Below are 13,358 nucleotides of genomic sequence, written 5' to 3'. Positions count from 1 at the left end.
AATTTCCAAATGAAGAGATTGGAGAAGTCTGCACTCTAGGCAGAGGGAAGAAGATTTCGACAGATAGTGAGGAGTGGAAAAGCTGTTTCTAGGCCAAGGAACTTTTATGAGCAAAGGTACAGAATCTGGAATGCACAGGATACAGATCAGAACACTGAATCTGGCCAAAGCACAAAAGCAAGCAGACCACTCCAGAGCAGAAGACAGTGAGAAGGTGTTCAGTGGGCTCTGAACCTGGCCTTGATCTCTGACTTTGGGATATTGGGCCTCTGAGTGTTACTTTTATCATTTGTCCAAAGGGAATAATGATAATTCTCAACTCCTGTGACACTGTGATGTGCACTCAGTGCCTCCTATTTCCAAGGATGGGGGCTTTTTATTGGAGGGTGCTCGGCACAGATACTGATATCAACAGCAGTCAGTGTCCTGTAGATACTGTTAGGTGCTGGAGGCTACAGATGGGTTAATCAGAAGACTCAGTCTCTGCCTCCTACAAGCTTATCACTGTGTGCTCAAGGACCCAGGTGGGAGGATTTGACAAACGCAGTTATAAATACCTCAGCTTTGGCCCTGGCTCCCTTCTGCCTTGGTGAAGATTGCTCAGCATTTGCAGTGGTCAAAGAATAGGACAGGACAGTGAAGAACAGCATTACAATACCTTATGATCCTGTGTAACATAATGTAGCATCCACCATACTGTCCCTCATTTGTTCATTCAATGGTTATTCATAGAACACCTACTGTGTGCCCGAGAATTGTTCTAGGTGCCTCAGGCATACATACAGTCCAACAAAAGGCAAGGTCCCTGTCTTCCTAAAGCTTATATTCTAGTAGGAGAAACAATAAATAAGTAAGGTAGTTACAGGATGTGCTGAAGGCTGGAAGGAAATATGCAGGGTAATATGACAGAAAGTAATGGTAACGGGGTTCTATTTGGGGGTGGTGAGGGAAGGCCTGTCTGCGTCACTGAGAGCTATAGGAGAGAAGGAACCCTCCTGATCTCTCACTCCCATCCCGGCCTATAGGCCATTGCCCTCTCTCTGGCTTCTCTGCCTAACATGTGCCTCAACCTCAGTGGTCTTGCCTGCCTCCCCTGGGGAGCTGTTTTTCCAGCCCCCTTGTCCCAGGGGTTTATCATCCTCTGACCTCCCACTGTACTTGGTACCTCTCATGGAGAAGCAGTTGCTGTCAGCCTTGAAGGATTTTGTGTGTGGTCCTTTGTGCATATGGCCACAGACCACAGAAGCCCCCAGAATGCTGGGCACAATGTCCCATTTCTCTCAACCCTACAGCCCTTTCCATAGAGCCTAGTGTAAGCTTGATAATGTGTTTGCTGTTTAGATTGACAAAAGCCTGTGGTTTTCTCCAGATATGAAGAGGTTTGAGTGAAGCCAGAAACATGATGCTGCTGTGTAGAGGTTGCATGTGGTCTTCAGCTGAACTTGCTTGTGGCATTCTGATGCCTCCAAACACACAGGGCCTTCATTCAATGAAAAGGTGATACAGCCTCAAAGATGAGTCTGAAATTTGAGTTTAGCTTTTCAATGTGGCCTATTTTAAATAGATACACTATGTAAGATTTGAACCTTTGAGTTTTTGACAATAATTATTTGTTATAAAAAGCATTCTTTATGATACCAAAAGATCTCATATGGAAAGCTTTCAAATACCAAATGTGCCTATATACTAAATGCCATTTAGTTTATAAAATTTTGATATATGCAGGGATTGTAGTTATGTCTATTATATCCTAAGATATACAATAATCAATATATACTTGTAGAAGCAGTAGCAGTACTGGTGCAGCTCTACAAATATGAGGGCTTTTTAAAAAAGTGACTGTCTGCCTGAAGGACAGTGTAAAGCCTGACTTGGTGCTTGGCCAATCAATGTGAGGGCAGTAGCACTTCACTTTCCGTGAAGTGACACTGTATTTTTCAGAGACTTATCTGATATTTGGAGATCTTTTTGCCAGTGATTAGAAATGGTTCAGGCTTCCAATCATTTCCCAAGCTGGCTGCTAAATGATATATGCCCTTAACACTTGTTCTTTTGGAGAAAAGGAGAAGAAAAACCTAGTTACAGGCTAGAAAAGGTATGGTAGTAAATCTGAAGGTATGGAAGTATATTCTTTTGACTTCTCTTAAGGAATTATCTGAGAACCTCAGCTATTTCAGTAAAAGGATAATATGGCAAATTTTCAAAATCCTGATTGGAAAGAGCTTCAGAAAAATTCATCCAGATACAACAACACTTAGTTCTCTGAGATTTTGACTTAAGAGAAGACAGATGTACAGGCAGATAAGACATACTGCGCTTCCTGTTCTGAGCATCCAGAATGTAGGGTGTAGTCTGCAGCCTGCTACACCAGCAATAACAACCCCCCAAATAAAACACCCTCCCCAGGGCTGACTTGTGAACATTAACATGTTAAACTTCTGAGTTACTACTTTGTTGTTTTCTTTGTTCCAAATGTAGAATTCACAAGGACACAAAAGAAAAGGCAGTTAGTGAAGATGCAGGTGCTGCCAGTGTGGTGACACATACCTGTAAACCAGCTACTTGAGAGGTTGAGGCAAAAGGATCACAAATTCAAGGCCAGTCTGGGCAACTCAGAGAGAACCTATTTTAAAATATAAAGGGCCAGGGTTGTAGCTTAATGGTAGAGCACCCGAGGGTTCAATCTCTAGGACCACAAAAAGAAAAAAAAATGAGGGTGCCATGTACTTATTCTTATGAGAATAGTTTAATTGGTAGCTGGAGTCTCTGTTTTTCTCTGGAAAAAAATGTCACACTGAGGCTGTGCAGTGCTCCCTTGGCACCTGTGCACATGCTATTGGCCTCTGCCAGTCAGAAAGTAATGTCTGTATGAAAATACATGCTTTTCTTATTCCTTTCTTCCCAGGGGCGGGGACTTTTTGTATATAGATGTAGGAAGAGTTTCTTTCTCAAGTTCATTTCTGGGTAGTTTCTATATTTAGCTCTTCATGAAAGCTATGTAATAAGTTTCTTAGTGTGAGTGTGTCTTATCTATCTATATGCTGCAAACTTAGTTCACCATAGATTACAGGATAGTTTAGCCATCAAACACAGACCCTCAAACAGGATTGCTAACTCTAGAGACAATCAAGTGCAGCTTTTGTCTGGACCAGGAATTCCCCTAGCACACCCAGCCTTTCTGCTTAGACCTGCCAATCCTCCAGATTCCTATTCTACTCTCAGTTGGCTCTGATTATTAAAAAGTTTTGCATTGTGCTGAGCCAGAAATCTTCCCCCAGGCAGTGGGTGCCCCATTGCCCTTGATCTTGCCCTTTAAGGCCCCACACAAAAATCTATTTCTTCTTTCCTGTGACAGCCACATAGATCATTTGGACATTCACAGACAGGGACCAAGCCTCCAAGTCTTCATTTCCTTAGGGTAAAATGCCCCAGTTTATCCAGTCCCTTGAAAAGGACCGAGCTAAGAATTGGACACAACTGTGCAGATGAGGGGTCTGATCAGTCCAGAGAGGGGCAGGACCACTGCAGCCTCACCTCAGAGTCTGTGCCTGTTTTGGCACAGTATAGGCCCAAACAGTCTGTGAGTGAGTCTCCTTCTGGGCCCCCTGTGGAGGAGGCACTGGAGAGCTCTGTGTACCTATGGGGCTGTGGAAGAGAATATCCTGCACCAGTGGCTGGTGTGGAGTGGCTATGGGTCAGCCAGCCCCAACTCTGGAACTCAGATCTCTCATCTACTACTCTGACTACTTCTAAGTGCTGTATTACTTTCCTGTGGGTGCCACAGCAAATCATTATAAGGTTTGCTTTCAACTACAGAAATGTATCCTTTCCTGGTTCTCAAGACCAGAAATCCAAAATCATGGTGTCAACCGTACTACCTTCCAGGTGGAGGCTGTAAGGGGAATCCTTTCTTTGCTTTTTCCAGATTCAGGTGGTTTCTGGCATTTCTTGACCTGTGACCCTCTCAAGTCTTTGCCCCTTTTGTCCCTTTGTCTCTCCTTCTGTCTGCATCAAGCCTCTTTTTGCCTCACTCTTAAAAGGACACTTGTCATGGAATTTAGGGCTTACTTGGATAATCCAAGAGAAGTTCCTCGTCTGAAGATCCTTTGCAAAGCAAAGACCCTTTTCCAAATAAGATCACATTTACAGGTTCTTGGGATTTGGATGTATTTCTTGGGGAAGGGGGGGGCCTACCATTCAGCCTTTGGGATTCTACTTTCTCTAATTTTATAGCTCTCTTCTCTGTTGAGTGTTTTTGAACCCATTTGGCAGGGTTACTGGCCTCATGTCTGCACTGGGCATGTTTGATGTATCTCCCTTCTTTCAGCATCCTGGCTGCTGCTCTGAAAGGTGCTGATGCTGCTCTCATCATCTCTTGTGCTGATTGGGTGGAGCCTTCAGGGATCAGGCTGCTCAGAAAAGTGCAGGTCTTTCTGGTCCACACCCTCATTTTCACCAGCATGTCTGGCTAATCAGTGGAGTTTTTATCAATGGGAAGGAGAAGCTGTGGCTATTAAAATATTCATTACCAGTTCTTAGAGTTAGGAAAGATCCCACAGTGAATGTGCTCTGGACAGAGAAGTGACACAGAGGAAGACTTATGTTCTCACATTTCCCCCTAATTTAGTCCAAGATTGGACTTGAACTTGAAGGAAATTATTTATCTTCCCAGTACCCAAATACATCTTTCTATAAAAAAACAGGAAGTGCTTATTACAGTCCTAAAAGAGTGTTGTGTGATCTCCTTGCCCTACAAGTAGCCTCTTTCAGTGTCCCATTATCCTCTAAGTATGATTTGCAATCTGTTGCTGGCTCCTGGACTCTCTAAATGCAACTCACACATGCTTTTCTCCAAAAAGTGTGGGCAACACTTTGTTTGCAGTTGACACTGCAGGGAACCAAAAAAGCCTCAGGACCAGCAGGAGTGCTGGGTCTGGTGCAGCTGGTAGCAGAGCTGAGGGAAAGCAGAATGAGGAGACAGTGGCCTGGGAGGGTCCGGGCTTAGAGCAGCTCCAGTCTCTCTACTCAGAGCTATTCCCTGCTGTTCCTTGAGTTCCTATCTTACATTTGCTTAGAGCAACCTCCTGGGCTGCTCTTCCAATTAGTGCACCATGCTTTGATAAGAAAGGAAGCTGGGGAGCAGGGAAAGTGGAGAGGGAGAAGAGAGATGAATCAGACAGTTCTCACCCCACCTGCAGCTGGCAGACAGGGAGTGCTGGGCAAGGTGCTGTGCCTTACAGAGACCCGTGGGAGCCAAGCAGAGGGCTGGCCATACCTTGATGGAGACCCAGGAAGGCTTCTAGGAGGGACTGGCATTTAAAATGAGACCCAGTGAGTGAGTAAGCGATAAAGAGGGGAAAGGCAGACAGAGCAGTGCACCCAAGGTGCCTTCAACTGTGTCCTTACCAGGGCCACAGATCACTATCTTCCTGGTCTTTCAACCAGAGGTGTACTGGAAGAACCTCAAGTTTGAAAAGTTTAAGGATCACCTAGTAAGACAGATAATCTTTGCTTCTCATTTGTCTGGTGGGTTTAAAGAAGGGCGATTTCCCCTTTTCACAGATCTGTTTGGTGCAGCTACTTAGATATAACCCCACAGTGTAGTGTCCTCTGTCTGCATGTATTTTCTAGGCTGAGGGAACCTCCCTTCCTGCCTCTTTTACCCTCCAAGATTGCACAGTCATAAGGGGTATAACTTGCTGTACTTGACGGTGAACTACTGCCAGGCAGGCACTGAGCCCTGTTGTTCACTCAGTCCAGAACCTGGAAGAGTAGCTGGTCCAAGGGAGAAGCTCAGTGTACTCTGTTGACTGATGAAATGAATGAGTGAATGAGTGAGTGAATGAACAAATGAATTTGATTACTGCCTTAGTTGCATGTGGCTACCCCAGGTGCAATGCTCTCTTTACAGGTCCCAGTGGTATTCTACAAAAGTCAAGAACAAACATGGTGTTTTTTCCATGTTATACATGCTTCTGGAGTTAATTTGCCTCGGCAGCAAAATGCTAGCAAGACCTCAGAGAGTAGTACCTGCTCTCTGCACTCTCAGAAGATAAGGCCACAGAGCTAATATCCAACCTCTGGAGCTGCTGCATGGTCCTGGGACGTGGCCAAGCTGACTCATTATCTAGCTGGCTCTTCCTCAGTAGCCTTACTACTGGGAATACAGGGGCAGTGAATCACAGGAGGAAGTGCTTGGTCTTTTGACCCCATGGGGCCTGGGTTTATTAGTTCCATTATCTGAGGCCCATTGTTTAGTTGCTTATTTAATTGGCAATTTCATTTTTATATAATCTGAAGGGATATCTGGAGAAGAGACATAAGACTTGTTCTTTGTGTTAAAGACTATCTAAAACCAAGCTTTGTTTTTTTTCCCCTATGTTGTTGTTCTTTCCAAATTCCATCAAGTCCTCCAGTTTCCTAATTCCTCAAGCTTAAATCATCGCTGACATTTTTCTGCCTATCTTTCACCTGCTGATTATCAACAACTCCCCAAGGAAATTTGGATAGTACTTCCCCTGCTTAGGCCTGTTTCCTTTCTGTAGCCTGGGTTATTCCTCAGGTCCTTTGCAGCCTGAATACTACATTCAGTAGACTGATCATCTGCTTCCTAGAGGGTGATACTCTGAGGCTCGGGAATATCCTTTACCTTTATAGAGATCACAGCCTCATGTAGGGAGAAACTAGCAAATAAGCCTAAGGAAATTCTCTGGTAGGGGATGAATCCAAGGCTGAGAGAATCTGAAACAGAATAGATAGCCTCTTGAGGAATGTTTGGGCTTTTTGCCCCCAGGAAAGAATTGTCTAGCAACGTTTGTTGCCTACATAAAAACATGACTGATGTAGAATAGGTTCTCCCATGGGATGAATATGATCAAAGTATGTTATATGCACATATGAAAATGCCACAGAGCAATTTAATATTCTTTATAGTTAACATGCATTAATATCCTCCCAGGATTTTTGCTTTGATTTGGGATTATCAGTATAGAACATCTCAACAAAGATGGCCTGTTTTAGGGGCCTTCTTTCCTCTTTTCTCCTCTAGCCTTCCTGCAAAGGAAAAAAAAAGTCAATCTCTAGAGTAGATTAACCTTTATACATAGAAGCTTTTGGGATATGCAGCTCAGCTGAACAAGCACTGTTTGTAGGTCTGAGAAATGTCTAAGTAGATGCAGAATTACATGCCTAAAGAGAATTAATCTATTCTTTTGCCATGATTGTGTTCAAAACCTAATTTTCAAAAGCAGTTTCAATTTTCCCAGCTGTCTAGATGACAGTTAGATGCATACAAGCTGTGTCTGCTCATCCCTTCTCTTGCGTTTATTCTGCCCAATTTAATTTAGTTAGATTCTATAAGCTTTTATCGATTGCCTGTTAGATAGGTTTAGCCCAGTATCAAGAGCCTGGGGATGTGAGAGAATGTATCACTAACCAGACATTTCTTGCTAGACCTATAAAACTTATACCCAAGCGTCTGCAAACGGTCATCTATTCACTGGGGATTGCTGAGCAGATTGGTTTATGTGCCAGGAGTTCTGTCCCGGGCAGAGAGGTCTGGATAGACGTGTACTGAGCAGTGTGCTTGAGGAAGGTTTTTGGAAGAGTCTGGTAGCTGGGCCAGGCAGGGATTGCAAGCCAGAGATGAAATGCAGGAGGGAAAGAAGCAGATTGGCAGATAAACTCAGTGCATAAATTTGGCATGAGTTAACTTTTCAGTCTATCCTCAGCCTCTTCTTGTCATGTTTTGATAATGAAAATATTCCTTCAAACACATGATGCCCTAGCATGCCACTGGACTTTTGCACATGCTGTTCCCTTTGCCTGACTTTCTCTTTTCCCTCACCTACCAGTAAAACTAGATACCTTTCAACCCGAGTGTACTTCTGCTGTTTTGACCTCATTATTTCCCTCTCCTAGCTTTGCATAGCATTTTGTCTATACTTCTCTCTTAGTGTGGTGCCAGGAGCATAACAGACCCCTGGGAGACATCAGCTGAATAAATGAATGACTAGAAACATAACTGATGGGTTCTGTGTCTCACCTACCTGCTGCAACTGGGAAATGTTTGCAGAGAGAGGAATGGAGAGCACAAACATGAAATGAAGGAGACCACCGGGCTCCTCTTGAAGGTGGTATGGGAAATACCCTTTGGTAAAGGAGTAGGATGCTGTCCTTCTGATAATCAGAAGCACGTAGTAAAAAATGGTCTGAACCCTTTTGGGGAAAATGTATGTCTAGAATAATCAAAGAACTTCAAATAAAAGTGGCACCTTTCCCTTATAAATCTCCACATTAGGAGTCAATGTGTGAGCAAGGGAATTAGCTTTCGCATTGACTGAGGGGCTGAGGTTGGGATAATCTTTCTGGAGGGCAGTTAGGGTATATCAAAGCTTTTAAAAGTCATGCCCAGGTTTTCACCCAGCAATGCCAGTCCTAGAGACTTATCCTAAAAGAATAACTAAGGATGTATTAGGCAAAGGTATTTATCTCAGTGTTGTTTATAATAGAGACATTGAAAATAAACCAAATGGCCTGGAATACGGGATTAGTTTCAAAAATGATACTTCTATCTATAGGACATAAAAAATAACACTGTAGAATAGTAAAGGCACAAGGAATGTTTACAGTATATTTTTTAAGAAGAAAATCAGGCCAGCAACCAGTATATACAGTAAATTTTCAATTTATATTGAAAAAGTGTTTTTTCACACAAGGCTAGAAGGATAACTAGCATCTTACAGATTTTAGTGGATAATTATTTTCTTTCTAAAGCACAGAAAAAATCTTCAAAAAATTCTACCAGGCACATGTAATTAATTTTATAATCAGAGAGGGAAACTGAATATTAAAGAGAGAAGGTTTTGGGGAGCATTGTTTGAGCTTCAGTGGGCTGAAAGCTAGTTGGGTACATCATTTATTTTGCAAATTCCAGACAGGTAGTGTATTCAGAAGGCGGAATGACCTTGGGTCCATTTATGTGAATATATTTATAGAAATAAATGTTAAAGGGAGGAAATAGATTGATTTTTTTTCCCCTTGAACTTTTGAAATTATTTTCTCCCCTCTATTTGTAATTGAACCCACAGAGCTATTCTTATTTCTTCCTTTCTTGGGCACTGTATTAGACCTAAAAATATTAACTGCCTTAGGATGTGGGTTTTGCTAAAGTAATTCCCCTTGAAGTCTTCACTGAACTCTCTCTCTCCCATGTTTAAAAATGAGGTCCCACGGAAGACCACCCTTTGAAATCTATTTTGCCATGCTACCTGATGGATTTTGCTCTCAAGTTCTTTGGCAGCCTTGGATTTCTATCTTGCATTGTTGGTAACCTGCACCTAGTCAACCAGATGTAAGGAACCTAGGAGAATACACAAGGGTTGGGTGCTGTCTGTTGGAAAGGTTTATTTAGGGACCAATCTGGCATCACCTTATCCTGTGGACATAACATTAGTCTGCAGAAAAAGAGATCAGAGCTGGGTAGCATCTTATTAAATATTAATTATAGTGATGCCTTTTGCCACACATCTTCAAAGAGCTCTGGGCATTTCACAGACATTACCTCATTAGTTTTCAGTATTCTTGGGTGAGAAGCTGATGCAAGTATTATGGTCTCCATGTGGGGCAGAACGTAACAAAAATTTTAGACAGTTAAACTTAGGAGTTGTCCTGACTGGATAGCAATCAGTAAAAGACAATAGGGGCAGTTTTGGGGGAGTCTTCTTCACCATTGTTCTGCATGAATTAAATTGCTTTCTTGCATTTTGCCCCACAAACATTCATTGAATGCCTACCAGGAGCAAGGGATAGTGCTGAGCACTGTGGCTAAAAGTAAAATTCAACATCCTTAGTCCATTCTTAAAGCCTCTGGTGATCTGGCTTTTACTTGCCTTTCCTACCCTGATACCTCAACCCCACTTCATGTATCCTTTGTCTCTCACATTCCTCATCCTGAGCTGACCTTGGGGTCTTCCGGGTAGTGCAGTGCCATCCCCGTCCATGTACTTGCATTACCTTTCTTAGGCCTAGGCTCCAGTGTCTTTCTGCCCATTCCCTCAGGTCTCCCAGTCCTGTCCTTCATGGACCATCTCCCTTGTGCACAAAACCTCCCTGATATCTAGCTCCACTGTATCCACAGCTGAATATGATCTCTCACCATGAGACTTCCAGGCTTCCCACCAGCTCTGATCCTTGCTATCTTTTACATTGTATTTTAGGGATTTCTATATGCTCCTTGATGGTATTTCAAGCTTCTTTACTGGAAGGATGGTTAATGTACCTTTGTGTCTTTCTTGGTGCCTTGAACACATTAGATGTACAAATATTAATTGTGTAAAAGAATGAAATGGTCACAATTTTAGGCTAGCAGTCAGCAGTCTGTGGAGCTCTTTTGAGTGCAGAGGACAGAGGTTACTGATAGAACTTGGCCTAACCCAAGCTTTGATTCTATTCACTGAAGCCCCTTGCTACCTGTCAGCCTGTTCTGTCCTCTTACTGCATTGGCTCTCACACCATATTTCATTCAATACTTGCGTAGTAAATATTTCTTTCATGGTGTTTTTGGGGAGGCACAGGAAAAGGAGACAGTTGGAGCAGTTTTTAGAAGGTTACTTCTGTAACCTTATTTCTTTTTCAGTCTCATTGTGCAAACCATCCTTACTGCAGGGGAGCCTAGAGTTGCAGAGGGCTTTATCCAAAGCATTCTCTGTTCACGAGCTGGCATGAGGGCTGAGATCATCTCGTGCTCCACCTGTAGCAGGCTGTATGAGACTGGGCGGGTTATTTAATCTTGTGGCGTCATTTCCCCATCTGTTAAGGGGGGATAATGGACTTGGGGCTGACCTACCTCCCTGGGTTGTATGAGGCTTAGTGAGCTAATGCTGTTGCTATTAACCTTAGCTGAAGACAACTGGGCAGAACCAGCAGGAGACCAAGTATTAGGTGCACAGAATGAACTCTACAACCATAAAATGGATGAATCCTAAAACCTTGGACATTATCTTATGTGTTGCCCTTGGCACAGAGGAAGCCGGTTTGCCAATCAAGGAGCTCTAGGGTTTCTTTTCTTAGCTAGCTTAAGTGGCTGAGGTCTTGAGGATGACAGGGATGTCTGGACGACTTCTAGACCTGAAGTGCTGAGAGGAGCCAGGCTTGTGTTGAGAGACACAAGGGCCCAGGCCACAGAGAGACCATCTACCTTTGCCCACATGGCCAGGCAGTCCCTTTCCCTTGGGCTTATTGACCAGCTTCAGGAAACTCATTTGATACTCACATTCCTGTGGCTGCACTTTGGGGAATGTGGCCTTTTGTTTTTAAAAATAGCTGTGTGCTGGGAGGCCCTGGAGCAGTGTCCAGGGATGGAGGGGAGGTGCCAGCATGGGGAAGAGGTGCGGGTTTCCTTCCTCAGAGGAATCCCTTCAGATCTGCTCAACTGGTAAGTTGATGATTTCTCACTCTGAAACATGCCCTGTCTTCTCTAGACTGTTCTCAGAAAGGAAGCTTTTTAAATCTGTAATATCTACACTGTATATTTTAAATATTTTTCCATGGTATATTTGTTTTTGAGCACTTATCATTTATGTAACCTGTTTGAGTAAAGGTTCTTTCAGTGTTCATAATGGCAATGTAATTGTCAAGGGTTCTTCTTAAGTTTAACTGGTACTTATTTCTGCATTTGTGCTTTCAAGTGGCAGTATATGTAATCATTTTATGTATAGATAGAATAATCATTAAATACTCTTGGACCTAAATTGGCCACAGGTTTTCAAATTCGTGGAATTATAGGATGTAAGACAAGAGAGGACATTTTCAGGTTGAACAGCTGTTGCAGGTGCAGTGATGACCAGAGACAGCCACCGTAACTGGTGACAGAATCAGGATGTGAGCACAGGTCCTTTACGCCCTGGTCCCTACCTGTCTGGTCTACTCTGTAGAGTTTAGCCCCTGGATTACAAGGAAGAAGGAAAAAAAATCACTATTTGATTTAACTTTCTTGTATGCTTTGATCTAATCAAAATGATTTTTCCAGCTTTAGAAATGCCTGTGCCATATATATGACAGTTGATCCCTTGACTCTGAATGCTTTGATTCATTTGACAGTCTGATTTCATGATCCTTATAGTCTCCATCAGTATTGCTGGAGAGAACAGGCTAGAAATACAAAATCTCAACCCCACTCCAGTCTGCAGAAACTGCAGGGGTGGCGCCTAGCAATATATGTCCTCCCGATGATCACTACTCAGTAAACTTGAAGAACCACTACATGATGTAACCTAAACCATCACCTCCCTCTGATTTGACAGCCAGTACTATAACTCATTTTGGCTCTTTTTGTGGATTTTGAGTTTTCTTCACTGATAAGGCAATTTTTCTGTTGCTGTTGCTGATGCAACAAACCCCTTTTCTTCACTCTGTTTTTCCTTACTATGGTACTACAACACATACACACACAGAGACACACACTAGCAGAAGTGAAATATTTGTGAGCCAATAATAAAAAGCAAATAAAGGAATTCAATAGAAACAGTTTCCCTAAATTTCAAAACTTCCTCGTCCATTAAGTACAATGATAAATTAGTCTGCTTCTAATAATATTGTACTGCTTTCTGTCATTTAATTGTTATTTTACTCAATTTAATAAATGTTATATATTTTTTGTTGTTTGTTTTTGAGACAGGGTCCAGCCATATAATCCAGGCTGGCCTTGAACTCACTATGTAGCCCAGGCTGGCCTGGAACTCATGATCTTCCTGCCTCAGCCTTCTGAGTACTGGGATTAGAGGTGTGTGCCACCATGCCCAGCTAAAAAAATATTTTAGTACCTTCTATTTATAACATATGTTAAGTACTTATTCAAGTTTGTGGCTAATAAGAAAGTAGAGAACATGTTCAGAAATAACTACAAGCCAGCCAGTAAAAAGTACAAGTTAGTAAAAGGTCTGTGGAACCCTAGAGACCATACAGAGAATGTGTTGTGGAGGGGGACCTCATGGAAAATGTCCTGAAGACTGTGGCATTTGGGCAAGGATTAAAAGGAGGTAGGGTTTTAACCTTGGGAGTTTGGGGTGAATAGAGAACATTCTTGGCAGGGGTAAAAAAAGATAAAAGCGTGGCAAGGGAATTTGGTGCAATTTGTTTGGATTGGAGTTATTTGCAGGTGATTAGAAGGAAATGAGGCTATGTAAGTAGGTCAGTACCAAAAGGAAGAGGATCTTCATGTACCCACTTTAGAGTTATTCTTTATCATGAAGGCAATAGGGTGCTATTGAAGGGGTTTCGATAAGTGTGAGGTGTGACCAGAGCTGGGCTTCCAGGAATATTAATCTGCCACCAGTGGGTCAAATAGATTGAGGCGTGGG

At 42.7% G+C, this 13,358-nt stretch overlaps 1 protein-coding gene across 12 annotated transcripts in view; it reads left to right on the top strand.

Annotated features, from left to right (window-relative positions):
- Window positions 1-13,358, top strand: part of Frmpd1 (FERM and PDZ domain containing 1) — a 168,408-nt gene that overhangs the window by 75,432 nt on the left and 79,618 nt on the right. The window contains exon 1 of one of the 12 annotated variants that reach the window (XM_087183657.1): window positions 5-11,434. The exons of 10 other annotated variants lie outside the window; for them this stretch is intronic. In XM_087183657.1, coding sequence (XP_087039783.1) covers window positions 11,297-11,434 — 138 coding nt within the window. In that variant the 5' untranslated portion in view covers window positions 5-11,296. Of the gene's footprint in view, window positions 1-4; window positions 11,435-13,358 lie in introns of those variants that run through there. One more of the 12 variants, XM_087183653.1, reaches the window with a different exon arrangement.

This window comes from Heterocephalus glaber, unplaced genomic scaffold (assembly GCF_053883595.1).
Source record: "Heterocephalus glaber isolate CG9 unplaced genomic scaffold, H.glaber_assembly_v1.0 deba00001481, whole genome shotgun sequence".
In the NCBI taxonomy this organism is placed as follows: Eukaryota; Metazoa; Chordata; class Mammalia; order Rodentia; family Bathyergidae; genus Heterocephalus; species Heterocephalus glaber.
Note: the sequence above shows the minus strand (reverse complement) of the source record. Positions and strands in the feature narration are given on the sequence as shown.